Source organism: Chiloscyllium plagiosum, chromosome 11 (assembly GCF_004010195.1).
Source record: "Chiloscyllium plagiosum isolate BGI_BamShark_2017 chromosome 11, ASM401019v2, whole genome shotgun sequence".
NCBI classification, from domain to species: Eukaryota; Metazoa; Chordata; class Chondrichthyes; order Orectolobiformes; family Hemiscylliidae; genus Chiloscyllium; species Chiloscyllium plagiosum.
Window position 1 is genome coordinate 48,939,839 of NC_057720.1, and position 25,545 is coordinate 48,965,383.

General features: G+C 39.9%; 1 protein-coding gene across 4 annotated transcripts in view; it reads left to right on the forward strand.

Annotated features, from left to right (window-relative positions):
* frem1b (Fras1 related extracellular matrix 1b) overlaps positions 1 to 25,545 on the forward strand; it is a 188,441-nt gene that overhangs the window by 88,148 nt on the left and 74,748 nt on the right. For 3 of the 4 annotated variants that reach the window (XR_006312980.1, XM_043699276.1, XM_043699277.1), the window contains exons 13-19: positions 1,929 to 2,096; positions 4,485 to 4,693; positions 7,006 to 7,099; positions 14,063 to 14,315; positions 15,462 to 15,656; positions 19,038 to 19,223; positions 23,360 to 23,556. Coding sequence is in view for 3 of the 4 variants with exons in the window: in XM_043699276.1 (XP_043555211.1) it covers positions 1,929 to 2,096; positions 4,485 to 4,693; positions 7,006 to 7,099; positions 14,063 to 14,315; positions 15,462 to 15,656; positions 19,038 to 19,223; positions 23,360 to 23,556 (1,302 nt within the window). In the remaining variant the exon portion in view is untranslated. The remainder of the gene's footprint in view (positions 1 to 1,928; positions 2,097 to 4,484; positions 4,694 to 7,005; positions 7,100 to 14,062; positions 14,316 to 15,461; positions 15,657 to 19,037; positions 19,224 to 23,359; positions 23,557 to 25,545) is intronic. The other variant, XM_043699278.1, reaches the window with a different exon arrangement.

Sequence of the window (25,545 nt, forward strand, 5' to 3'; positions counted from 1 at the left end):
GGTGTCCTTTGTCTCTTCCTGTGTCTCTCTCCCTGTCTGTTTCCCTCTGTTTTCCGTTTCCCTGCCTTCTGTTTCTTTCTGCTCCCTCTCCATGTGACGGTTTGTTTCCTTGTTTTGTTTCCGTTCTCTCTTTGACTGACTGTCCATGTGTTTCCCTCGCTGTGTTCTCTCTCTCCTTTCCTTCGTATCTATCTCTTTCTCCCTCGTTGTGATGGTGATGGTTTCTCTATTCATTTGAAGCCGGTGATGGCTCATTGGTTTGATGCTGGCAATGCAATTAACTCAACTGGTTTTTGATATCGAAGACATAATTTAAAATTATCGGTTAAATTTCGATTGTTGTCAAAACAGCACCCAAAACATGGGTATCCATTTAACAGCCAGTTGTTACATCTAACTATTTTGGAAGGTATAGGACAGATGTTAGGGGTAGGTTCTTTACTCAGCGAGTCGTGAGTTCATGGAATGCCCTGCCAGAAGCAGTGGTGGACTCTCCCTCATTATGGGCATTTAAGCGGGCATTGGATAGGCATATGGAGGATAGTGGGCTAGTGTAGGTTCGGTGGGCTTGGATCGGCGCAACATCGAGGGCCGAAGGGCCTGTACTGCGCTGTATTCTTCTATGTTCTATGTTTCCTGACCAGCTAACGTTTTTCAGAATTTTCTATTTCTGTTCCAAAGCACTTTTTGCTCCGATCATTGATGTACAAAGCTGCCATAATACACCAAGCCTCTAATGCTGAGAGGCAAATTTTCAACACAACAAACCTTACAATATGTAAAGTTATTGTTTGCCATAAATCAAAACTAATCTTTTTAAAGCAATTTCCAGCTTAAAAAAATCACTGCTGATTGCAATGAAAGAATTAACATAAAAGCTTTTACACATACTGAGATAAGAATTCAAGAGCATAATAACATTCAGGAATAACAGAAGGCCAATACGTCCTACAAACCTTTCTCTATTTGGCAGATGTACCTACATACCCACCTTCTCACCATATGTCTCAATCTCTTTTTCTCCAGAAGTGTCTCCTTGATCCAATTTATTCTGCCTATTTCATGCTTTTTTTCTGGCAATTTAGAAGTTTTTTTACCTTGTTTGTAAAAAAAACCTGTTCAACCTTCTTTTTTACATTTCCTGAGAAATGTCATGCCTCCCTGCCCCTATTACTAAAGGAGATGTCACACACTATGAATGATCAGAGAGCCTCTGGACACACTTTGGAACAAATTTTTCTTGTAGATATTGAGCATCAGCAGACTCTTGGACTGTTGAAATCAGCACAACTGTGTCCAATCTTGTTATCATCTGCTACCTAAGACCACTTATTTCCCAGATGTCTCTGTATAGTAATCAAAAGCAGGAAGCTTGTCTCACTCCTTTTTTCTTCCTCACACAAGAATAGAGAAATAATATCTCTCCTGCAGTGCTTATAAAGACAAAGTAAAGTTTTGACTTACTTCCTTATACATTAGTTTCCTCAGCATGTATCCAATGATTATATAAACCTTTCAGCAGAAGTTAACAATACAAGTGGGAGAAGCTGGCAAGAAATTTCAACTTTGGAAGAGCATAAAATGGGTGTGAGCAGAGTGGGAACTCATGATGCTCATTGACCTGAAAAGAATTTTCGGATGATTTATGTATAATGGTCAGCCAAGTTACATATTGTCCATTTGATACCCCAGTCCAAACTGCAAGTTTGACACAATGCAGCAAATGAATGCCTTGCTCCATCCTTGGAACTGACGCATCACATAGTTAACTTTCCTGAAAATACTTTTTTTGTACATATACGTACTCTGCCAGTCATGTACTGATTTTATGTATGCCCTGTAATCAATGGGAAATTCCTGACATTGTGGTATTTCCTTTGTTTTTCAAGCTTTCTGCATTTGTCTCACTTGCTAATTTTACATTCCAGCATGCGGTGAACCACATGAAAGTAGCGTACATGCCTCCTCTCGAGGATATCGGGCCTCATCCGTTATTGGTGCAGTTCATATTTTCTGTCAAGGATCAGCAAGGAGGCATCGTGACTGGAATTGTCTTTAACATCACCATCATTCCTGTGGACAACCAACCACCTGAGGTATGGGAGAGCAGCAACAGTTTGCTATTAAACAATGTGAAATAGATCCTTGAGAAAATCATTTATTTATTTAAAATTGTTTTTTTTTACCTATGCATTATGCAGGATTTTTCCAATCATTTATAAATCCAGCCCCAAAGGCAATTAAACTTTTCCTGCTGCAGCATTCCAGATTATTTCTACCAGAATGATCTGATTTTCTTGTGTGTTTAAAATACATAATAAACTGCTTAATTTAAAAAAAGTCATGATGTATTGATGTTAATTAGAAAACATTTGGATTAGATAATAAAATATTTATTTAGAAAACTATTTAAAGGATTAAGGCATATAATACAAGATAGTTATTGAAAAGAGCAATAGTAATGATGATTACAAGTTTATATTCTGCAGTTATTTCCCCTCTGTGGTCTCATTACCCTATGTTCACCCACATAAAATGTCATTTACCATACATCAGACATTAATCGCCATTTATTCAGATGGTGGGAGACTTAAATATGAAAGCATATTAATAACAACAACCAATAATGTTGGATAATCACTGGGGAACATCAACATTGAAAGAGATTTAATCATGTATGTTGGTAATTTTAATTTTAATTTTATGATTTGTAGAATGCACAGTACTTTGATTTTAAAAATAGCAAACTTATTAATCTTCCATTTATCTCATTTGTGTATATATCAGTTTACCTGCTAACTAATAATTTTAACAAAACAAACTATTTCACCTACTCCAATCTTTGAAGCTGTGGGAATGCCATGTGATCCCCATTTAATTCCTGAACCACGACTGAATTATGGTGGATTCAGGGCTAATTGTGTCAATTTGTTCACTAATTGAAATTTGCCGTCTTCTATAATTCTATTGAAGGCTATGGAGGTAATGCTTGATAGTGGGACTAACTGACTATCTGTTTCCAAAACCAGTACAAACATGATGGGTCAAATGCCCTTGTTCTGTACTGTGAATTCTATAATTCTGAATACAAAATCAAAAACTGACAGAAGACGGACTGCTCAGGACCTCTCCTACTGAGGTAAATGGATAATCTTGGGCAGAGTGAAGATTTCCTTATTTGAATTGTACTTGACAAGTATTCATGGTGTTGGAGGGTGAGGAGAAAGAATGCAATATAGGTCCACTACTCATGCTTACTGGAGTAGAATCAGATTGTGGGCATCAATCTTTCTAGCTTTGATCAAAATATTTTACTACCCACTTTTCTCATTGTTCTTGCAATTATTTGCACAAAACTGTTATTTTTGCAATTATGCTGTAGGCAAGTAACATATACACACTTAAGGCCATAGCATGAAATTCTTTCCTATATTATTTTAACTCAGGTATTCAAATATTAGGTTCCTGTTCAGCTTTCACTAGAAACTTCATGCTGACAGCAATCACTTTTCAAGTAGCTCCCTCAGACTGAATTCAGTGTCTGAGCACTCCAACAGTCTGTTATTAACTAAGTTTCATACTCCATGCTGAATCTCTCACTAGGAGTCTTCTTAACTAACAGCAGCCATTCTTGGCCGCCTCTGTGGAAGACTTTAAACATAATCTCTTGATTTGATTTCTCTAAAGCTCCCTCTACAAATCGCCTGAAATGCATCTTAAAACAATTTTATTGAAAATTCTGTTTCTCTTATGATACCAATTACTGAGACAATGCTGTTGGCCCATTCTCACTGACCTCAATTGGTTCCCTTATTCACTAATGCATTAAATTTATTCATTTTCAAATTCTTCTCTGGCATTTTTTTCCAACTCTATGACCCAGCATACAGAATTTACTTTTCCAACTCTGCTTTTCACTCTTCTCTACAGCCTGCTATAGTACTTTTGACATTTGTTAAATGGAAGACATTCTAAAAGCACGTGTTGTAATTTTTTTTAAAAAGTTCATTCATGGAATATGTTGCTGGTGAGGCCAGAGTATATTGCCCATCCTTGATTGCCCAGAGGGCTGTTAGAGTCAATCACATTGCTGTGGGTCTAGAGATACATATAGGCCAGACCAGGTAATGATGGTAGCTTCCTTCCCTAAAGAACATTAGTGAACCAGATGGGGTTTTCTGACAATTGACAATGGATTAGCAATCATCATTAGATTCTTAATTCCAGATAGTTTTATTGAATTTAAATTCCACTATTTGCTGTTGTAGGATTTGAATCTGGGTCCCCAGAACATTACTTGGGTCTCTCAATAAGCAGTCCAGCAATAATACCAGTGGGCCACTGCCTCACCAAGAATAAACGTCTTTTTTTGTTGTTTTTCATTTACTCCTCCCCTTTCATATTTATTCTGAAAACTGCTTTTTTAAATTTGGATTTGCATTTGAACTTTGCAAAGTGAACATTTTGTTGGTTCTTTTTGTTAGATTTTCACTAATGAAATAAAAGCTGAGGAAGGTTCAAGCTGCATGATCACTGCAGATAACCTGATGGTGACAGATAAGGATACGATTGATGAGGATCTCCGAATTCAGTTGAAACAAAAACCACAGCATGGAGATATTGAACTACAAGGATACATCATGCAGGAAGGGGATATGTTTACACTTGATGACCTCAAATCCTTTCAAGTCAGGTGATGCATGCTAGCTCAATTTTCTCAATTTGTGATTCTTAAAAGGTTGCATGTTGACCAAGATAGTCACTTTCAAAGAAATTGCGGGGAAGGTGGTAAGATGGGCAAAGATGTTGGTGGGGCAGGGAGGTGCACCTTGCCTGTCATCATGATGGTCATCACACTTTAATGGAAAATCTCGATTGTTGTCCATTTATTTACTTTCAGAATGTTTATGTGAGTTTAAAACCAGGTATGTACACTGCATCTTGCCAAGCTAAAACTTTCTAATCATAACCAAGACACAAATAAAAGAGATGTTTTGATCTGAAAGGACAAAGAATAGATTGGATTGAACAACACCTCTATACTTCTTAAAAGTTTTAGTCAAAAAATATTATAGGTAAACCTAGAAGGAACAGGAGTTGCTTAGTAAATAAGGTCAGATATACCAGTTGTGAGTCATTTTTTCTTGATTTTATATATGATCAATGAATAATGCCAATTGTAGAGTACACCCTTCAGTGTATTTGGATTCAAAAAGCATGGGTGGTTGGATAGAAAATATTCACATTATATGGGACAATTGTTTTAGGTTGGTTAAGTTCCTGGAGCAGCCAGAAATATTTTGCTGCCAAACATCGACTGGGAATTCACAGTAATTAAAAATTATCCTGGAAGAACCAGAGATGCAAGAGATGACATTATGTAATTGAACAAATCATTCAACTGGGAATCCCAGTGAAAAATCCCAGTTAATTACAAGCAAAGTTGAGGTTTTCATAACTTGTCTTAATTACACTTGATAGCGCTGCAGCTCTAGAAAGAATTATTTCACAGAACATGGTTCTGAAATGAAATATAGTTAGAGGTGGCACTTCTCGTTTCATTGGTGTGTCCATTTACACCTTGGGCCCTACTCATTTGGCAAAATACACTTCAGTGTAATTTCTACAACACCTTCTGGATCAATCTAAGCAACAGATTATTGATAAATTCTTTTCCTGTGTTTCTGTCAAGTTGGAGACATCAAATTATGCCATCACTATGTTAGTCAGTCTCCAGTTTCCAGTGAAATTCCAAAGTGCATTAAAAGAAATGTTAGCCAACATTGGAACACGCCAGAACTATTTTCTACAAAAATTGTGAATCCTTCAGGAGGCCTCATACTAAAGCTTTCTTTTGCTTTATTTTTCAGGATTCTTTGGGGTCAGGACTGTTGTATAAGGGCTTGATTAGTAGCAAACTTGCAATGATCTCATGGAGCTGGACCTCAGTGGGCAAAAATAGTACAGTGTGGGTGGAGTTAAGAGAATGAAAGAAAAAAAAACTTTTGCAGAGAAGCAAGTGGAATGGACTGACTAGCATTAGGCAATAGAATAATCTGTGAATAATGTAACAGTAAAGTTAGTCTGGTATGCCTATGATTATCATCAGTTGTAGAATTTAATCTTGCTATGTGATAAGGTAGCCAAATCTGAAGACATGTCTTGAACTTGTATTCTCTTTAAGCAATCTGTGTTGTACCTAAACTCATGGGTGTAGTTTTGAAAACAGAACAAAAGAAGGAGGAGCAGAAGAGTTCGTCCAGGACCCACAAAAATCCATCGGGCTCAATAGAAGCACACCCCCTCCCCCCATGTCATTCCCCATTAATCTACCACAGGTCACTGGAAAAATGCTAGTGGAGTTACAAACTGAAAGCCGTTCAAGTATCCAGCCGACTGCTTTAGCAGATTTGGGCTCCTTGCTGCTATTGTCCAAAGTGAAGGGTCAGTTTCTAACCCATTACTGTCAAGCTTTCAGTTTAAAAGAAATAACTTTTTATCAGAAATGTTGCAATGTTCTTCTTCAGGATGATTATACAGCATGTTTAGATAAAGATACAGACACTCTGACAGCAAATATGCAAGTTAGCTGACACACTGATTCACTCATTATAAACTTTCAGATAAGATTTATTCAGTGGCAGAGCGTTCTTCCTCATATCTACAATAGCTGCTGACATTGATACAATCTGTTTCCGACTTGTCAATCAGATGAGTGCTTTGCTGTGATGTTGTTCACAGTTGTCCCATTGTGTGATTTGGCCAGTGCATTGTATGTATTTTTTTGAATAAGGTACAGACCGTTTTGTTTTTAGTTAAAATTAAAAGATTTTTTCAACAAGTTTCATGTGAAATTATGAATGTTATTGTCTATTGTCAGTAATTATAGGGTATGGATGTAATTTGAAGTTGTGTCCATAGAAGGTAACACTTGAACTGTTGTTTGTTTTTTCCCTTATGATTGTGTTGTTTTAATTTGTGGCGTCATTTCCACTCTGTTCACAGGTACAAACATGATGATTCAGAAACACTGCATGATTTAGTTGTGTTTACAGCTACAGATGGATTTAACACTGCAGATGAGGTGCTGAAAGTAAAGGTAAGGACAAAAGGAATGTGTCAATATATGTTGTAACATATGAGAAGAATTCATCGAAAAGCTTTAGATAACATTGCACAACAATAAGGTGCAGTTCGATCCCTATATGAGTATTTTATGATATATAGTTCAATCTTTTTTCTCCACACTAATAAGACAATGCCTAAAAATACTGTAGTGAGGAGTTTTGCTTTGTGAGTTTTAAAGTATTACAGAGCATTAACAGCCCACTAAGTCCATGCTTTGTTTAATTCTATATGGGCTTCTTCCTATACTGTTTCATCTCACCTCATCAACTTACCCATCTTTGCTCTCATCATGTGCTTGCCTAGCTTCTTGCTTGCTGTGGTAGTGAGTTCTACATTTTAGCCACCTCAAGGTAAAGAGGTTTCTCCTGAATTCCTTCTTGGATTTATTTGGGACCATCTTATATCTGTGATCACAACGCTAGCTTTCCCCCATAAGTGAAAAGACATCTCTATATTAGACCCAAGTGCATAACAATATTATAAGAAAAAACAGAGCAAGATAATGACCATTTGAGCCCGCTCTACCATTCAGTAAGATCATGGCTAGTCCTTCTTTCTGTCCTATCCTCATATTCAGTAATAAATGCAGTACCGAAGATTTAGCAATCTTTGTCTTGAACTGACTCAATGAATGTGCATCTAATCATTGAAGGATAGAAAATTCCCAAGATTCACAACCCTTGAAATGAAGGCACTTCTCCTCCTCTTAGTTTAAATAATCAATCATTATATGGAGATTATAACATCGGATGGAATTTTCACTACCCTGCTGTGACAATAGTAATGGCAAGTGAGATGATTAAACAGTGCAAGATTGGAAGTAAAATATCATATTCTTGACACTGATGAAAACTTGCATGATTTTCCTCTCAGACCTTTAATAGTGACTTCAAAATCTCACTGTCGATGGCCACAAGCTTATTTCCTATGTATTTCCATCTCATAACCCAATGCACACTATTTGCATTACAATCCCAATTCTTCTCTACTCCATGCAAGGGTCTGGATTGTGCAAAAACATGACAGGTAAAACAGACAGAATATTAGTAGCTGCAGCTCACCAAATCATAGTCTTCTGCAAAACACCACACAACTTGACATTGAAATCCCACCAGCCGCACTCTGTATTCACGCCTGCACTTGGACAAATGTAGCTGACTTCAAGTCCATAACAATCTACTTTAGAGGGGGCATTTTGGTATTTCTTCACAGACCAGCATTAGAAATGCGCTGGTGATGTGTATATCAGATTAGTGTAATATAGGTAATCTTATTAATGCCCATTAGTGTCTTCCCATCCCTACATGAGCTATCCTGTTCTTTTCTGGCCAGCTCAACCTCCTGTGATGGTCATAAGGGAAGAGGACTACCCTCCTCTCCACTATCTCATCCACTAGCACTTCTAAATCTCTGACCTAGAAACAGGGAACAAACTTTGCCTTTTGCTGGGACATTGTCTCAGTGATTAGGGTCAAGTATGATAGTGGGAGAGGTAATTCCTGGCTTGCAGCATCTGATATGATGTGAAATTTAATTATAATGCCAGAACCTTGAAAGCTAGACCATCCCAACATGTATTGTCACATGTATTTTACAGTGAGACACAACAAAATACAGTGAAAAGCTTTCATTTGTCACCATAATCCCGCACCAGTTTGATAATTTAAGAATAAGAGAAAAGGAAAAGATATAGCTTAAAGAGAAGTCCATTGATGCATGCTTTCTGAACTGGCTGAGAATCACTCTCACCTTGCCAGACCCAACTAACATTGAAGTTGCTGATCTTTGGGCACTGTCTTTTACCACTGAGCCAATTCAGCTTTGCCACTGCCCACATTGCATTCATCAACATTGGAGACTATCGCTGCAGTCGATGTTGCCATGGTGCCATCCTGCTGTGACCAACGCTGGATATAGCCAACAGCGAAATCGCCGATCTTCAGGCACCATCTTTTACACTAAATCTACCTCATTGACGTTGCCTCAGGGCTCAATACCTTCCACACTGGGCTCACTCTCCCCTCCACATTGGGCCCACTCTCTCCCCCTCAATGGGCTCACTCTCTTCCCAGCACAGCCCGCTGTCTCTCCTCTGCACCAAGCTCACTCTCCCCTCTGCGCTGGGCCCACGCTCTCTACGCGCGCTGGGCTCACTTTCCCCTCCACATTGGGCCCACGGTCTCCCCATGCTGGGCTTGCTCTCTCCCTTCTGCGCTGGGCCCGCTCTCTCCCCCGCACTGGGCTTGCTTTCTCCCCTCTGTGCTGGGCTCACACTCTCCCCTCTGTGCTGGGCTCACACTCTCCCCTCCACATTGGGCCCATGATCTCCCCCACACTGGGCTTGCTCTCTCCCCTCTGTGCTGGATTTGCGCTCTCCCCTCTGTGCTGGGCCCGCTCTCCCCCACACTGGGCCCGCTCTCTCCCCCACACTGGGCCCGCTCTCTCCCCCACGCTGGGCTCGCTCTCTCCCCTCTGCGCTGGGCTCGCTCTCTCCCCTCTGCGCTGGGCTCATACTCTCCCCTCTGTGCTGGGCTCACACTCTTCCCTTCACATTGGACCCACTCTCTCTCCATGCAGGGCTTGTGCTCTCTCCAGCACTGGGCCTGCTCTCTCCCCTGTGCTGGGTTCGCTCTCTTCCCAGTGTTGGTTCCCTCTCTCTCCCCTTTGCGCCAGGCTCACTCTCCTCCCTGTGCTGGGCTCACTCTCTCCTCCCTGCGCTGGGCTCAGTCTTTCCCCTGCACTAAGCTCACTCTCTCCCCCTGTGCTGGGCTCACACTCTTCCCTGCGCTGGGCTCACTCTCTCCTCCCTGCGCTAGGCTCACTCTCTCCTCTCTGCGCTGGGCTCAGTCTTTCCCCTGCACTAAGCTCACTCTCTCCACCTGCGCTGGGCTCACACTCTTCCCTGCGCTGGGCTCACTCTCTCCTCTCTGCGCTGGGCTCACTCTCTCCCCTCTGCGCTGGGCTCACTCTTTCCCCTGCACTGGGCTCACTCTCTCCCCTCTGTGCTGGGCTCACTCTGACCTCTCTGCACTGGGCTCACTCTCTCCCCTCTGCGCTGGGCTCACTCTCTCCCATCTGCGCTGGGCTCACTCTGTCCTCTCTGCGCTGGGCTCACTCTTTCCCCTGCACTGTGCTCACTTTCTCCCCTCTGCGCTGGGCTCACTCTGTCCTCCACGCTGGGCTCACTCTTTCCCCTCTGCACTGGGCTCACTCTTTCCCCTGCACTGGGCTCACTCTCTCCTCTCTGCTCTGGGCTCACTCTCTCCCCTGTGCTGGGCTCACTCTCTCCCCTCTGCACTGGGCTCATTCTCTCCCCCCTGCGTTGGGCTCATTCTCTCCCCCCTGCGCTGGGCTCATTCTCTCCCCCCTGCCCTGGGCTCACTCACTCCCCCCTGCGCTGAGCTCACTCTCTCCCCTCTGCACTGGGCTCACTCTCTCTCCCCTGTGCTGGGCTCACTCTCTCCCCTCTGCACTGGGCTCACTCTCTCCCCTCTGCACTGGGCTCACTCTCTCCCCCCTGCGCTGGGCTCACTCTTTCCCCTGCACTGAGCTCACTCTCTCCCCTCTGCACTGGGCTCACTCTCTCCCCTTTGCTGGGCTCACTTTTTCCCCTGCACTGAGCTCACTCTCTCCCCCTGCGCTGGGCTCACACTCTTCCTTGCACTGAGCTCACTCTCTCCTCCCTGCGCTAGGCTCACTCTCTCTGCTCTGCGCTGGGCTCACTCTCTCCCCCCTGCGCTGGGCTCACTCTTTCCCCTCTGCGCCCGGCTCACTCTCTCCCCTCTGCGCTGGGTTCACTCTCTCCCCTCTGCACTGGGCTCACTCTCTCCCCTGTGCTGGGCTCACTCTCTCTCCCCTCTGCACTGGGCTCACTCTCTCCCCTATGCTGGATTCGCCTTTTCCCCCTGCACTGGGCTTGCTGTCTTCCCGGCACTGGGCTAGCTTTCTGACCCATCAGTCTCGCAGACTCTGTTGCTGCTACTGCCATGCACTCGCTCGAGACTTGGCTTGCTCTTGCCCTGCAGAAGATGCCGGAAAAAGCTTGTAAAGAGAAAAAAAAGAAAAAGAGCAAAAGCAAAAAGAAAAAAACCAAAGAAAGCAAATGGATGTCGACGAGCCCTGGACCAGGAGCTTAAACGCAGCACTGCTACTCTGCCACCACCTTGGCCAAGTACTTGCATCTTGCTCACTAGAGATTCCCAAGAAATGTGCCCAAAATCTCAGTTTCATAACTAATGAGGTGAAAAGTGGAAGGTTACTTGAGAAAATTCATTCGGGCCATGGCAGAGTGGATGCCATGACACCACGCACTATCACAATTTAACTACAAATGGGAAAAGCCAGCCCATTATAGTCTAGATTCCCCAGTCAGGGGATGCTGATGTATTCTGTGGCATTCTGTGTTAATATGAATAATAGATATCACAGAGTTGGGTCCTTGTCAAAACATATGCCTTGAAATGTACTTAAAACATTAACTATTTATGTGGTTACTGTATCTCAGACTTAGACACATAATCTAGGTTCTCTGCTTACTGATGTTACTATGCATACACTGGACTGAACACATTAAACAGACCTCATGATACAGAGAGTGACTGAAGGCAATGCAAGTATATTGATACTGAAAGGTCACATGAGACTTGATGATCTATGCCTTCAAGATACAGGATTGACTGAATTTTGAATCTATTCCATAATATAAGAGGCACATTTTCTTAGTATCCATTCTGGCAAAACCATGAGAAACATCATAATATTTCAATTAAATCATCTACCATTCTAAGTTCCAGGAATGCAGGCCTAGGTTTGCATGAAGCTGTAATAACTATGGCCCTACTGGAGGGTCAGTTAGCTCAGTTGTGATGCAGATTGCTGTCAACAGTGTGGGTTCAATTCTCATATCAGCTGAGTTTCCTTTGAAGAACTCTTTGTTTTAGCTTGTCTTCTCATCTGAGACATGGTGACCTTCAGATTAAACCACCACAATTGATTCTCTAATGAGAGAGAGCAGACCTGTTAGAACTATGGTTCTATTCTGATGTCAGGAAAGAATTCACAATTTCAAGAATGTTGTAGTGTAAAAGGGAACTGCTAGGGTAAATGCATTTTTAAGAGTTAGTGAATGATTGTCAATAGCAGCGAGAGCTGAGTGGTTCATTGCTAGTGAGGCCTGCACTTGCACCACAACTTCGAAGGAACCCACTTGTGCTGCGATCTGAAGCTGTGCATCTAGCAATGTGAATACTGGGACTGATTGCTCTGCAGGTGCAACAAATCTTTGTCAATTAATTGTTGAGTGCTGCTCTTTAAGTCAACAAAACATGTGAAAACATGCCCGCACTCTTAGGATTCCTGGTGGATTCTTGGACAACCCTCTCCCATCATCCTCAGCAGTCTCTGCTAGTGTCCCCTCAGTATCCTACAGTCTACTACCAGGACACTCTAACCACTGTTTCTCCTCCCCCACCACAACCCACCCCTCATCCCAGTACTCCCTTAGTTCTGTTAATAAAAGCAAAATACTGCATCTGCTGAAAATCTGAAACAAACAGAGAATGCTGGAGAACATCAGTAGTTCTGACAACATTTGTGGAGAGAGAACTATCTTCTCAAGTCTGATATGACTCTTCTTCAGAGCTCTCAGGTCTTTAATCACTTGGTACCCTGACACACTGCCATCCCACAGACTCCAGCTCTCTTTACACTTCCCCACTAAACTCCATCACACAAATTCTTGTTCCACTCCCAAACATATGAACAAGGAGTAGCAATCTGAGCCTCTTGATTCTAATCTATCATTCAATAAGATCTTTGCTGATCTGATTGGAACGTCAAATCCGCATTGTTGCTTACCCTTGAAAAAAAATTAACAAAATGTTATTCCTGGCAGCCCTAGTTCTGCTTGCCCTCCACCCACACCCGGAACCATTCTGTACCACTACCTCAGCCCTATTCATCCTCTCGCACTACTGGCTCCCCTCATGCCCCAACTCCCTTTCTCAATCCATCTTTGAGGGCCACCTCCAAGTGTACTATCGCTGTGAGGCAGCTGGATTTGTGCTCAGTGCAACACTGATGGACCTTTCAGTCGGTGTACATGGATATTTCAATTCACCTGGAAAATTCATTTCAATGTTGGCCAATCAGATTAATAAATGTCTGCTTGATCACCTTTATACAGTGCGACACGGTGATACAAAAGAAAACCCGAAGAAGAAAGGGCCTATTTCCTGAGATGTAGTAATCTTTGAAAGCCTATTCTTTCAAAGTATTTGATTTTGTAGTACCCTTGTATCTTTTATGACCAACCAAAACTATAATCAGTGCCTCTCGTCTCAGTTACCAATCAAGGTCAACCTTTCTTTCTCAGACCATTCATTATATGTAGACTTTCAGGCCCCAATATGTATGGAGAGGTGAGAAGGATGGGAGGAGAATGGGTAGGCATGAGGTGGTGGGTTACACCACCTGGGAGAAAATATAGCAAAGCCATGCACTCTATGGTCCTGCTGAATTTAACAATAGGACTTTATAACAATTCTTTTCTTTATTTCCGGGTCTGCAGCCAGTCAACTGCTTAGGGACACTTGAGGATGGTTCCTCCTGATTTTAAGGGTGTGGAAGGCTGGAGATTGGGGCTTAATGGTGAGGAGGAGACAAGCAATCACAGGAGGAAACAATGCCAGAGATTAGGACATAAGTATGGTAGGCCTGCCTCTAGTAGCATTGGAGAGAGAAAGGTTACAATCAGTAGAGGCAAGAACTAAAGGTTTCCTTGAATATTGTTCCTCCTGGTCTACAAGGAGAACTCTAAAAGGAGTTGGCAACTCCCACCCCACTGTTTAACTGCTGGCTTTCCACAACCTTTGGAGCAGATGAAAATCTGACTGCTTATGTTTGATATGCATTATCTCTTTGTTTTTTTTTACAGGTTATACCAATAAACGATGAACCTCCAGAGCTACAGAAACATTTGAAATCCGGTCTCCAATGTCCTGAAGGAGAAAGGGTCACCATTACTTCTGAATATCTTTATGCTACAGATACTGACAGTAATGACACGAAGCTGACATACATGATCGCTCGCTCACCGTCATATGGAGTGATAAAAAGAAATGACGTCACAGTCGACAAATTCTCACAACTGGATATTATCCAAGGTTTAATCTCCTATTGGCACACTGGTAGGGATGTTAGAATATGGTGTTGACTTTAATGAGGAAACGGATGCGCAAAACAATATTCCACTTGCTTCATAAATTGAGTTGCTTTGGCCATGTGTGACATTTTCTTAGCTTTTCCTTCCAATTTTTTTTCATATAAACAAAACACTGAAAGACTCCTAAGGTAACTTTCTGATACACATGAAAAGTGCAGCAATGCAGCAGGAGAAATTTGTTCCTTTGGCCTGACCTTAGCCTAACTGAACCATTCTGTCATTTCACAATTGGGTTATATTCCTCAAAGTCCTTGCAACTACTTAGAACAAATATCAAATCGAAAAGCTTGTGAAACACAGAAACATGACTTTAGGCGCCATGTAAATGCCCTTTGCAAAGTAACCTCATGGTCTTATTTGCTTTTGATATGTGTTTTAGAATGGTTTGGGAAAAAATGATATTTTGATATTTTGGGTTTATTTTGTAATTTACTTGGTTCAATGTTTATTGTTTGGTTTTATTTTTGTTTGCATTTGTGCCAGCTTTTAATTCTGTAGCTTTTCACATCTTAGCATTTTCAGAAATTTAAAAATTCTTTTTAAGAACACAGGTCTGTTAAAATGCACATTTCTTTGAGATTTCTTCTTCTTCTCAGAGAACTGCAGGACAAAAAGTGGTTGTAGAAAATACTTAGCAAATATGACAAATCCCAAACTTGAAGCTGTATTCACCTACTCTGTTACTGCTGCCCAGACAGGCAGACACAGCAGGGTCTTCAAAAGGGTGCACCTCTGCCCCAAAGAAAATGCTCTTTTTCAACACTGCCTTCAAAATGACTCTTTTTATAAAGAAACATGTTCTACCTCCTCCTTCATTTTCTGTATCTAGAGCTTTCAATCCAGGGGTTTAACTTCATGCCATAAATAGTCAATCACCAAAATTTGAGAGTTTCCTTTAAGGCATGTCACTGGCCTTTAAGTTTACTGCTAGATAAAATAAGTCATCCATGCAGCTTCACTGCATAGGTTTACTCTTAGCAGGGAGCGTCAAATCATATATTAATTAATAAGATTCATAGACTCACTCAGAATCTGTTGAGTGTGCTTGTGATGTTTGTGTTGGTTGAGAATATCGACCTTATAAGTATGTTAATCTCTTCGTTTGTTCCAGGTGGTGAAATAGGATACAATCCTTGCATTGATACTGTCACAGTAATTGTATCTGATGCAGAAGCAAGCACAGTGGACAGCTGTTGTTATGATGGACCTCTCCCACCACCAGTGCCACTTCATGGCTCTCTCCCTTTCTACGACCTTAACGTCACTGTAATGCCAGTCAATAATCAACCTCCTACAATTCAAGTTGGTTAGTCCATGACTATTTGTCTTTGTGTATACGACATTTACATCTCAAAATTAATTGGTGTAGTTAGATGGAGCATGAAACTAACATTGTTATGTTCGTTGCAGTAGTTGGTTGTCCTTAAGTGATTCAGCGGCTTTCACTTCTATTCTAACTGCAAATGCATTTTATGTGTTGATGACACTGCATAGAGAAGAGCTTCCTGAAATCAGTGTTAAATTTGTCAGCTTAAACCTACTTCTTTGACTGTATTTTATTTTACAGCTCATTTAACTTACAGAGCCTATTTTTGTCCATTATATTGGTTCGGAATGATCAATTGTAGATTACAGTACAGTCCATACCAGCCTGTTTATACCAGTCAATACAATGACCTTCAGAAGGTCCATTGCAAGCCATTTCCAAGGCCTTCTTTTCCCTTTATGTTGAACTGGATTTCTCTGACTCCTATCCTCCAAGTGTAGCATGTCTTCTATACACTCTCAACTACTATGGCTACTTGCTTTTACCAAGTCAGAATATGCATCACCTCCCATGACCTCTCTGATGTATTGTACCATAAAGCAAGTACAAACTATGTTTATTAACTTGAATTCAAAGCCACTTCGATATTCCTGATTTCTGTTTACACAATTGAAGGTGTCCATTACACCAGTATTAACTTTGCTGTTGACCTTTCCAATTTGATCTTTTCATCCAGCTTCTTCTGATTTGGTGGTGAAATCATACCATTGTATTTTTCAGATTAAGCAAAACTGTCATTAGCATCCTTAATTTTGTAACTTTTTACATCCTATCGCATCAACTTAATTTTTCTAACAAACATCATTCACTGCAGATAAACACCATTCACTGCAGAAAACCTGCAATGTTGGATGATGTAGTAGTGGTAAGACATAATTTAATGCTTGGGATTAATTTGTGTAGTTTGGTAAGATGAATATGGCTTCAAAGCTGAACAGCATCTTACAAATAAGTGCTTAGTGCTAGTGCTAGACCCAAATAGTTGGTAAATGTTGCATGCTAGAGCAGTGATCTTAATCAAAACAAAAATTTATTTTAAACCAGGCATATATGGCCAAATAGAAACAGTCTTTAACATCTAGAATGATATCATAGATAACTAAATATAACATATTGAACCAGTTTATTGTAAAAATGTGGAGTTAACTTTAGTAGTAAATTGTGTTATATCAGATAAGTGACCAGAATGAAAGTAAAATCTTTTGAAATCAACATATTATTATCACCACATCATGAGGCAGGATGTAAGGATTAACATGAACAAGGGACTTTGAAATTCCACTCAAGCAGAAAACTGATCAAGGTCATTGGTGACACTACAATCCATCTGCTAGACTGTGTAGTCGGAAGCAATATTAATATACACGGGTGGGTTCAAGTCCACTGCATTTAAAGTTAAGATTCTGCAAATACTGTTTCCCACCAAACACAGATGCGAGACCCCATATGGGAGCTGTGGGCAATCGCCCACACGCAGTTTTTGATTTAGATAGATACGTAAAAATGTAAAGTTACATTGGTGCTTTATATAAAAAAAATCTTAGTGCTTTAGAAATGTTCACATATTTACAATATTGTGTGAACTTAATTAAACTTTATTAGGCAGAGTCAGGAATATCAGCTAAATATCTAAACATCATTTTACCCCATGTCCTCACATAAAAAATAATTTGAAACCAAATTACAAATATTTGCCTAAACCCTAAGAATATGTGCATTTTTTAAAACTCTTTCTCCTTTGTTTTTGTCCACCATCTTTGATAAAAATTCTGAGGTATAACCTTGTGAAGACAAACAGAAGTCCATTATTGACCAAAGTATTAGTGGTCATACTGTCAGCTGCCAAGACCCAAAACTCTGGAATTCTAATTGTAAATATTTCTACTTCTCTCACTTCCTTTAATACTCTCCTTAAAATCTCTCTTTTTGGCCAAAGCACTTAGTTCCTTCTCCTTATCTTCCTTTTGTGGCTCTGAATTAAATTCTGTGCTTGGGGCGGCACGGTGGCTCAGTGGTTAGCACTAATGCCTCACAGCACCAGCATCCCAGGTTCGATTCCAGCCTCAGGTAACTGTCTATGTGGAGTTTGCATGTTCTCTCCATGTCTGCGTGGGTTTTCTCTGGATGCTCCAGTTTCCTCCCACAGTCCAAACGATGTGCAGATCAGGTGAATTGGCCATGCATCAGGTGCATTAGTCAGAGGGAAATGGGTCTGGGTGGGTTGCTCTTCGGAGGGTTTGTGCAGACTGGTTGGGCCGAAGGGCCTGTTTCCACACTGTAGGGAATCTAGTCTAATCTTAAAACTCTGCTTTGAGGCTCCTTTCAAATAAAGCCAGGCTGGGGTAACACTGGCTCATGTGTCAACTCACTAGATGGTGAGGTCTCTGCCACAAGTTGCTACAGGGGACAAAGGTGGAGATTTTGATGAGGCAGTATACAGGAAAGGATGCACACAGAATTGCTGCATTGGCTGGCCTGTCAGAGCACCTTCTGTCTCTATAATGGGGCATGGAGGAGTCCAGTTCCAAATGGTATTGCATACATCTTTCCTCTCTCTAGCTTATAATCATTGTCATAGATCCAAAGGTGCTGCAATTGCAGATCTTTATTGGACTACTTCGCCAAATTCTCTGCCCTCCTCCGAAGATGGAGCAAAACACCTTGAAAAATCCGGGAGCAATCAATATCCTCAAAAGTCCTTCACGTTAGTTCCTAAAACTTTGCAACAGCAGAATTTATCAAGATTACAGCGACTTAGTTGCCTAGCTCTTTAAAAATGCAACTTCTGTGTCCTTCTTGCATGTTATTTGGTGAGTAACATGCCAATATCTTGAATGGACTGGCATGGTCCAAGTTTTTAAGTATAGTATTAAATCAGCTAATGGCTGTTTAATGTATGCAATGCCACTTTAGAGACTTATAGACACACGGACTTCTGAGTGCTTTTCCCATCTAATATGATGATGTCATCAGTATGACTTTTGCCCCAATAGCTTACTGTACTCTACTTGCATTTCCGCAGTAATTAGTGTGAAGTATTCAAATAATTCTTGGGATGGTTGGACGTGACCGGCTAATTGAATCTAACTGGATTCAAAACAGCTTGACTGGTACACAACCTGAAAACTTTGCAAACTGTGCTTTAGGGGAAGAATTTTACGGAATTCAGCAGCAGCAGACCTATGCGTAGACAATCAGGATCTATTTTTCACCCCAATATTCAAGTCCCAAACCCACAGGAAAATTCAGCCTGATCACTGGCCCATCATGTTCTTTGCAGTCTTTGTGAGATTTACTGTTATATTGTTACAGTAAAGTTCCCTTTAATCTGATAACACAGAATTACCTCTTCATTTGTAGGAGGTATGTTTACAGTTGATGAGGGATCGCAAGCCGGCTTGGCATTAGAATTTCTGTCTGCCACAGATGAAGACACAATCGCAGAGAAACTAATCTTTGTGTTGGAGAGTTTACCCCTGTTTGGATATCTAGAAAACACTCTCCCATCACCAGGGTATGAAAAAAGCAATGCTGGAATAAACATAGGTAAAAAAATGTCTAATTTCCTAACAATTTACACTTGATAAACGCATACACAAAACAATCTTGTAATAATTGCTTGTTGGATAAACCAATGTACTTCAATAATCACCTTTAGCGAAAGAAATCTGCTACCCTTGCCCGGTCTGGCCTATATGTGACTCCAAACCCACAACAATATGATTCACCCTAAACTGCCCTCTGGGACATTAGGTATGGGCAATAAATATTATCCTAGTCAGCAATGCCCACATCCGATGAATGAATAAAAAAGATGGCTAGTAACAATTCCAATTGCAATTAACTTCTAATAATTTATTTTGACAATTTACATCCTTTTTTAAAATTAATATCAAGACTATTTTTCTTTCTTTTCACAATCTGAAGAATAAATCATAGATACCTTGGTGATTAGTTATCACATTAAGGATGAATTCGCTCCAATTATGCAGTCAAAATCAACTGGCATGGTCTACCTTTTGAAGAAAAATTCCCTTCTATTTCCTTGAATTTAGATATATAATTGCCATGATCTCAGATTTTACCTAAAATTTGTTTCTGTGAAACTTTAACTTCAGAATGTATATTTCATCTTTTCAATATGTTGTGGAGAGAATTAGTTATAGAGTCATAAAGCAGGGAAATAGACTCATCAGTCCAACCAGTCCATGTTGAATATAATCCCAAACTAAACTAGTCCCACCTGCCTGCTCCTGGCCCATATCCATCCAAACTTTTCCCATTCATGTGCTTTTCCAAATGTCTTTTAAGTGTTGTAATTGTATCCATGTCTACCACTTGCTGGGCTGCTCCTTTTAGATGACAACAAAACCTGGCAATAATGTTAAGAGCCTGGCAATTTCATTGTCCTGCTGCAATAAGGCAGGCAGTCAGATTGCTTTTGAGCTGGCTGCAATGCGAACTTTCAGGAGCAGGGTCATTAGCATCAAAGGTTATACAATGTAATGTTGCTCCATATACCTGTTCCATGGATTCTGGAAATTCAGAGTCATCAAGGATAATGGGTCGCAGCAACTGAGAGGTTGCCAGCTAGCAAATTGTCAGAAATCTTTCTGATGTTGATTACTATTCTGGATGCAGCTTCCCCTGAGTGTAAAACTGTGGTCATGGCAAATTTTCCATGCACATTCTCCTCAACATATTTAGCTTTTGAGGAGAAAGTGAGGTCTGCAGATGCTGGAGATCAGAGCTGGAAATGTGTTGCTGGAAAAGCGCAGCAGGTCAGGCAGCATCCAGGGAACAGGAGAATCGACATTTCGGGCATAAGCCCTTCTTCAGGAATTTAGCTTTTGGCAAAATTGACTAAACTGTACAACTCCAAAGTCTCTCTGTTGTCGTCCAGCTAAGTATACCTTGACCATGTTTGATTGTACTTTCACTTATCTAACCATAGCCAACATATCTCCAACAATAGTTTCTCTTCCCACCCTTCACTTTACTTACAGAATTCCCAATTTACCTATCCAAAGCACATTCTTGTGCCTCATATAACTGTTGCCTTTTAGCCTTCATGTTCCTCAACTTTAGGAACACAGAAGAAATGGACAGTGGGCAATTTCAGGAGAAAGATAGGAAGATGGCAAAACTGACCAAAAAAGTTGTTTTTTAATTTAGGAATAACTATTACTGCTCATCTACTTCTGCTTATTCGTAGCATCTGCCCATCAAATGAGTCTATGCATTGTAGATTCCTCTGGGTTGTTTGACTCGCTTATACTGGATAGAGATTATCAATCAATATATACTTGGACAGGTGCTCACTTCCATATTTTTCAGTTTCAAAACTTTAATAGCTAGTCATAATTTCAACTACAGAATAGGCCATGAGAATTAACAAGGATTGGCTGATCTCAGCATGCAAATACCATTCGTGCTGATGTCTTTAAGAGAGTGGAAGCACGTTTCTGAGACCAGCAGGCAAGCCAGTAACCATATTGTGATCCAGCAAGGTTAAAAATGCACTATTGGGAATATAAATACCTGGCTTAGAACTCAACAACAAACAATAGGTGAAACAAAGAAGTAAAGAATAATGACTTGAGTAGCCATCAAGATAATGCAAAATTTGAACCACAGCCTTGCATTTTTCAAGCAAGTTTTTCGAGTACATTTTTCAGTCTGACAGTTTAAGAAAGTCTAAATGTTATAATCAGGACACTCTCATAGCATTCCACTATCGAATTGTTTTAATTTTTAAATTTGGGCTTCCAATGACTAGCAATATGCAATAATCATTTTAAGACCAATGCATAAATATCTGTGACAATTATGATCAATATGCTGCTATTTAGCAGTATAGTTTTTCTCTACATTTCTGGTCATTCTTAAGCATTACAGTTGCTTCCGAGAATTGCCCCCAAGTCTTCATGGTATCCAACACTAACTTTATATGGTCTCTGATATCTTATTATCCTTATTACTTTGTTTGTTAAACTTCTATTTGAAAAATTTCATCTTGTTTCCCTATAATTAGTGAATAAGATATGGCAGGACTCTAGTAAGTGGAACTGGAGTCATGAATTTGTTGCTGAGAGCCAAGTAAATTAATGCATTCTTCTGTTTTAGTAAGAAATGTTTTTATCATTTATGTTAGTTACAATACTACTGCTAAAACATATTCATTTTTGACTTAGTGATATTTTGTTTGTAGGACAGAAATGACATTGAAGAATCCCATGAATATAAAAAGACAAACCATTACCCATAATTGTTACGATCAGACCACTCCTTTCTGACTCATTTTCCATCTAGTTAGGTATATTCTGAGACCAAGAGTTTGATAGAGGAAATTTAACAAAAATCAAAGCAATCATTCACTGTTCTTTTCTTTTATGTTATGGGTGAGGACAGAAGGTTTCACGAGCACTGCTGCCTAATATCTAAAGTATACCTGGGAAATCTAAATCAGATGTTGAGATGGGCAATTTGCTTGATTAGCACCCGACCCACTGCCTTAAACATGATTGTTTACATTCTTCATGCAGAATGGCAGCAATCTGTACATTACACAATACGCACTGCACACTCACAAAGTCATCCAATCCCATGACTTTACTATCTAGAAGGATAAAGGCAGCAAGCACATGGAAATACCACTACACACTGCCAAAAATTCACAATTTTTTTGCTGCCACTAAGACTACATCCTGGAACTCTCCCAAACAGCATTGTGTTTGTGCCTATACTTTATGGACAGCGGTATTTCAAGAAGATGGGTCACTCCCATCTTCTCAAGGGCAATTAGGGATGCATAATAAACAATGGTCTTACCAACAACATTCACATTCCATGTACTAATAAAATATCCCAAGTGTTTTGCTTTCATTTGCAACTCCAAAGTTAAAGTCTCGATTTTTGTGGATTATTATCAATTTGATTTACACTTTCTTCAATAATGTACCACAAATCATATCACTGCTGGAGCTTGACATGAAAAGTAATATAAATAAGTAACATGGAGAAATTAATTATTTTGTGTGGTTAGAATAATACAGATTTTTTTATATGACAATGTTCAGATCATGTTTTTTTTATTTTGAAAGAAACAGGTTCTGAATAATGAGGTGTTCAAACTTGGAAGAGTTAGGAAAGAATCAACATCCAAATCCAGATTTTGCTTTCTTAATATGGTATTGTTAAATCTTCAGTGAAAATTCATTTAAGTTGCAGTCCTGAGGCAACCAATATATGATCATATGCTGTCATTAGCACCGTCATCGCATTAAATATTGGAAACATTCATGCTACAGGAGATGTATTACAAATATTTTCATGCAGATCTCATGAGAGATAATCAACAGCTGAGAAACATTTTATAATAGCTTTATTTCAAACACAGTTATGAAATGCCGTGATACGTTCTGTGATCTTTTGTTATCATAAAGATAAAATACAAATATAAGTTGGTGAAACAGGACAGTAACATAATTGCACCATCAGTTGTATCTTGTAAAATTATCCAATGTTAGACTAAGTGTATTATCCTGTAGAAGTGAGAAGCTGAGAGTTTCTCAGGCTTCTCGCAAGAGCAATGTAGCATGAATGTGAATTATTTTAAAAGATTTTTATTTTGTACGTAATTTTAAACCATAGATATTTGATCCAATCTGTTGGCTTAATAGCTTCCTTCAGTCTGCAGCACCTCAGGGCAGGCTACATCAACTACGTCCAGTGCAGACATAACCAGATGGAGCCCACAGCTGACCACTTTATGGTATCTGTTAGTGACGCTGTACATAAATCTATAGCAGTGCCATTTTATGTCATCATCAACCCAATCAACGATGAAACTCCAGATTTGCAGCTGGGAAACATCACAGTGAGTATGGACAGAGCAAAGAAAGAAAATTTTAAAAAAACTTATATTTATTCATAATCTATGTCAAGTAGTTCAGATGTTATTTAATCTTTTATTCTGAATGACAGTTGTTTTTTCCATAAATGTTTTAGATCTTGCCACATGTTTCATCATTCACAGCAGAACAATAACCATTTGGTTGCCATTAATCAGAAAGCTAATCAGTTGAGTTATATTTAATTTGAATTTGAAGGGGAAAGACATCAAAATAGCATATCAAAATAAGTATACTCTCCATTATATTGATTGTGTGTGTCACCAATTTTTCAAGCGTAAGTAGCAGTTGACTTTGCAAATTTTTACCCCTACTTATGGTAAAGTACTTTTCCACGAGAAGGTGATGCCTTATTTTTTTTCCCTAATGGCTCTGCACTTAGAAATAAAACCTGGTTTAATCCTCAGGGTATTTTTGAAGCAAGGCACCAAGCTTTATTATGGAGAATGCAAGATAAATTAAGAAAAGAAAAGAGATGTTGTGCTAAATCAGGACTAATTAAATTATTGCAAAATTAAATTTCAAAGAAAACAGACTGGAGTAGTTATTCTACAAACAGTTGAATAGTTCAAGACTATATGGGCTAAAAACATTGCACTGTGTATGAAGACCATCATTTTCACAGAGTAAGTGGGAGCCAACACAATAGCACCAAGACCAGACCCTCCCAATGATGCAGTAATTGGTGTTAGCTTTAATTATAACATTAGCAGAAGCCGCTCAATATCTTAGCTTTGTAGACAAAGGTCATGTACTGTATTCTATGCTTGCTGTGATACAGGCTCAGACTGATCTCATCACAATTTTTTGAGATCTCCATGCTTGAAGGGATTTTCAAACTTTGGTAGTTGTCCAGCAATTGTCCCTCCAACAGATTGTAATGCAGAGGTGTTAGTCCAGAGAATGCCAGGAACTTTGTTGTGTCTGTTCATTGTTAGGATGACAGCATTCATGATTTGGAGATGCCGGTGTTGGACTGGGGTGTACAAAGTTAAAAATCACACAACACCAGGTTATAGTCCAACAGGTTTATTTGAAAGCACTAGCTTTTGGAGTGCTGCTCTTTCATCAGGCAATTGTGGAAAATAAGATTGTAAGACACAGAATTTATACAAAAAGTTTTCCAACTTTCCCAACTTCTATTTCATGCCAACTATCAGAGCTGGCAACTTCCCAGCATTTGTAAAATCTATCCATCTCCCTTTTATCTACATCTCTTGATCCCCTGAGAGATCTGTCTGAAGTTTATTCAATGTTGATGAATCCATAGCTCTGGAGTAGAGAATTCAAAAGATTCACAATTCTGAGTGAAGAAATTCTTTTCATTTTGATTCTAAATGATCCTGAAACTGTACCCCATTCCAGATTCCCGATCAAGGGAAACAATGTCACAATATCTAACCTGTCAAGCCCCTTTATAGCCTTGAATGTTTCATTGATGTAACCCTCTCATTCCTTAAAGTTCCAGAGGATAAAACGGCTCATATTTAAAGGACTACCATCTCACCCCAGAGAACAATCTTGTGTACCTTTACTGCACACCACCACTAAAAGTATAACCTCCCTGAAATGGGGAGAACAAAATTGCATGTGATATTAGAGGTGTGGTCTCACCAGAGCTCCTTATAATTACAGCAAGGTCTCTTTATTTTGTACTCTAATTCCCTTCTAATAAAGGCCAACATACCATTAGTTTTCCTAATTGCTGTATCTGTGTGCTAACAATTTGTGTTCCTTGTAAGAGTGTACTAACATCTCTTGGAACATCAACGTTTTGCACCTTTAAAGTTTTTTTTCATTCTTTTGACCAAAGTGAATAACCTCACATTTCCCCACATTGAACTCTCTCTTCCACTTTGTTGATTACTCACTTAGACTGTTAATATCTCTCTGTTGCGACTTTATATCCTCCTCACAACTCTCATTCCACTCAAATTTGTATCATTACCAAGCAC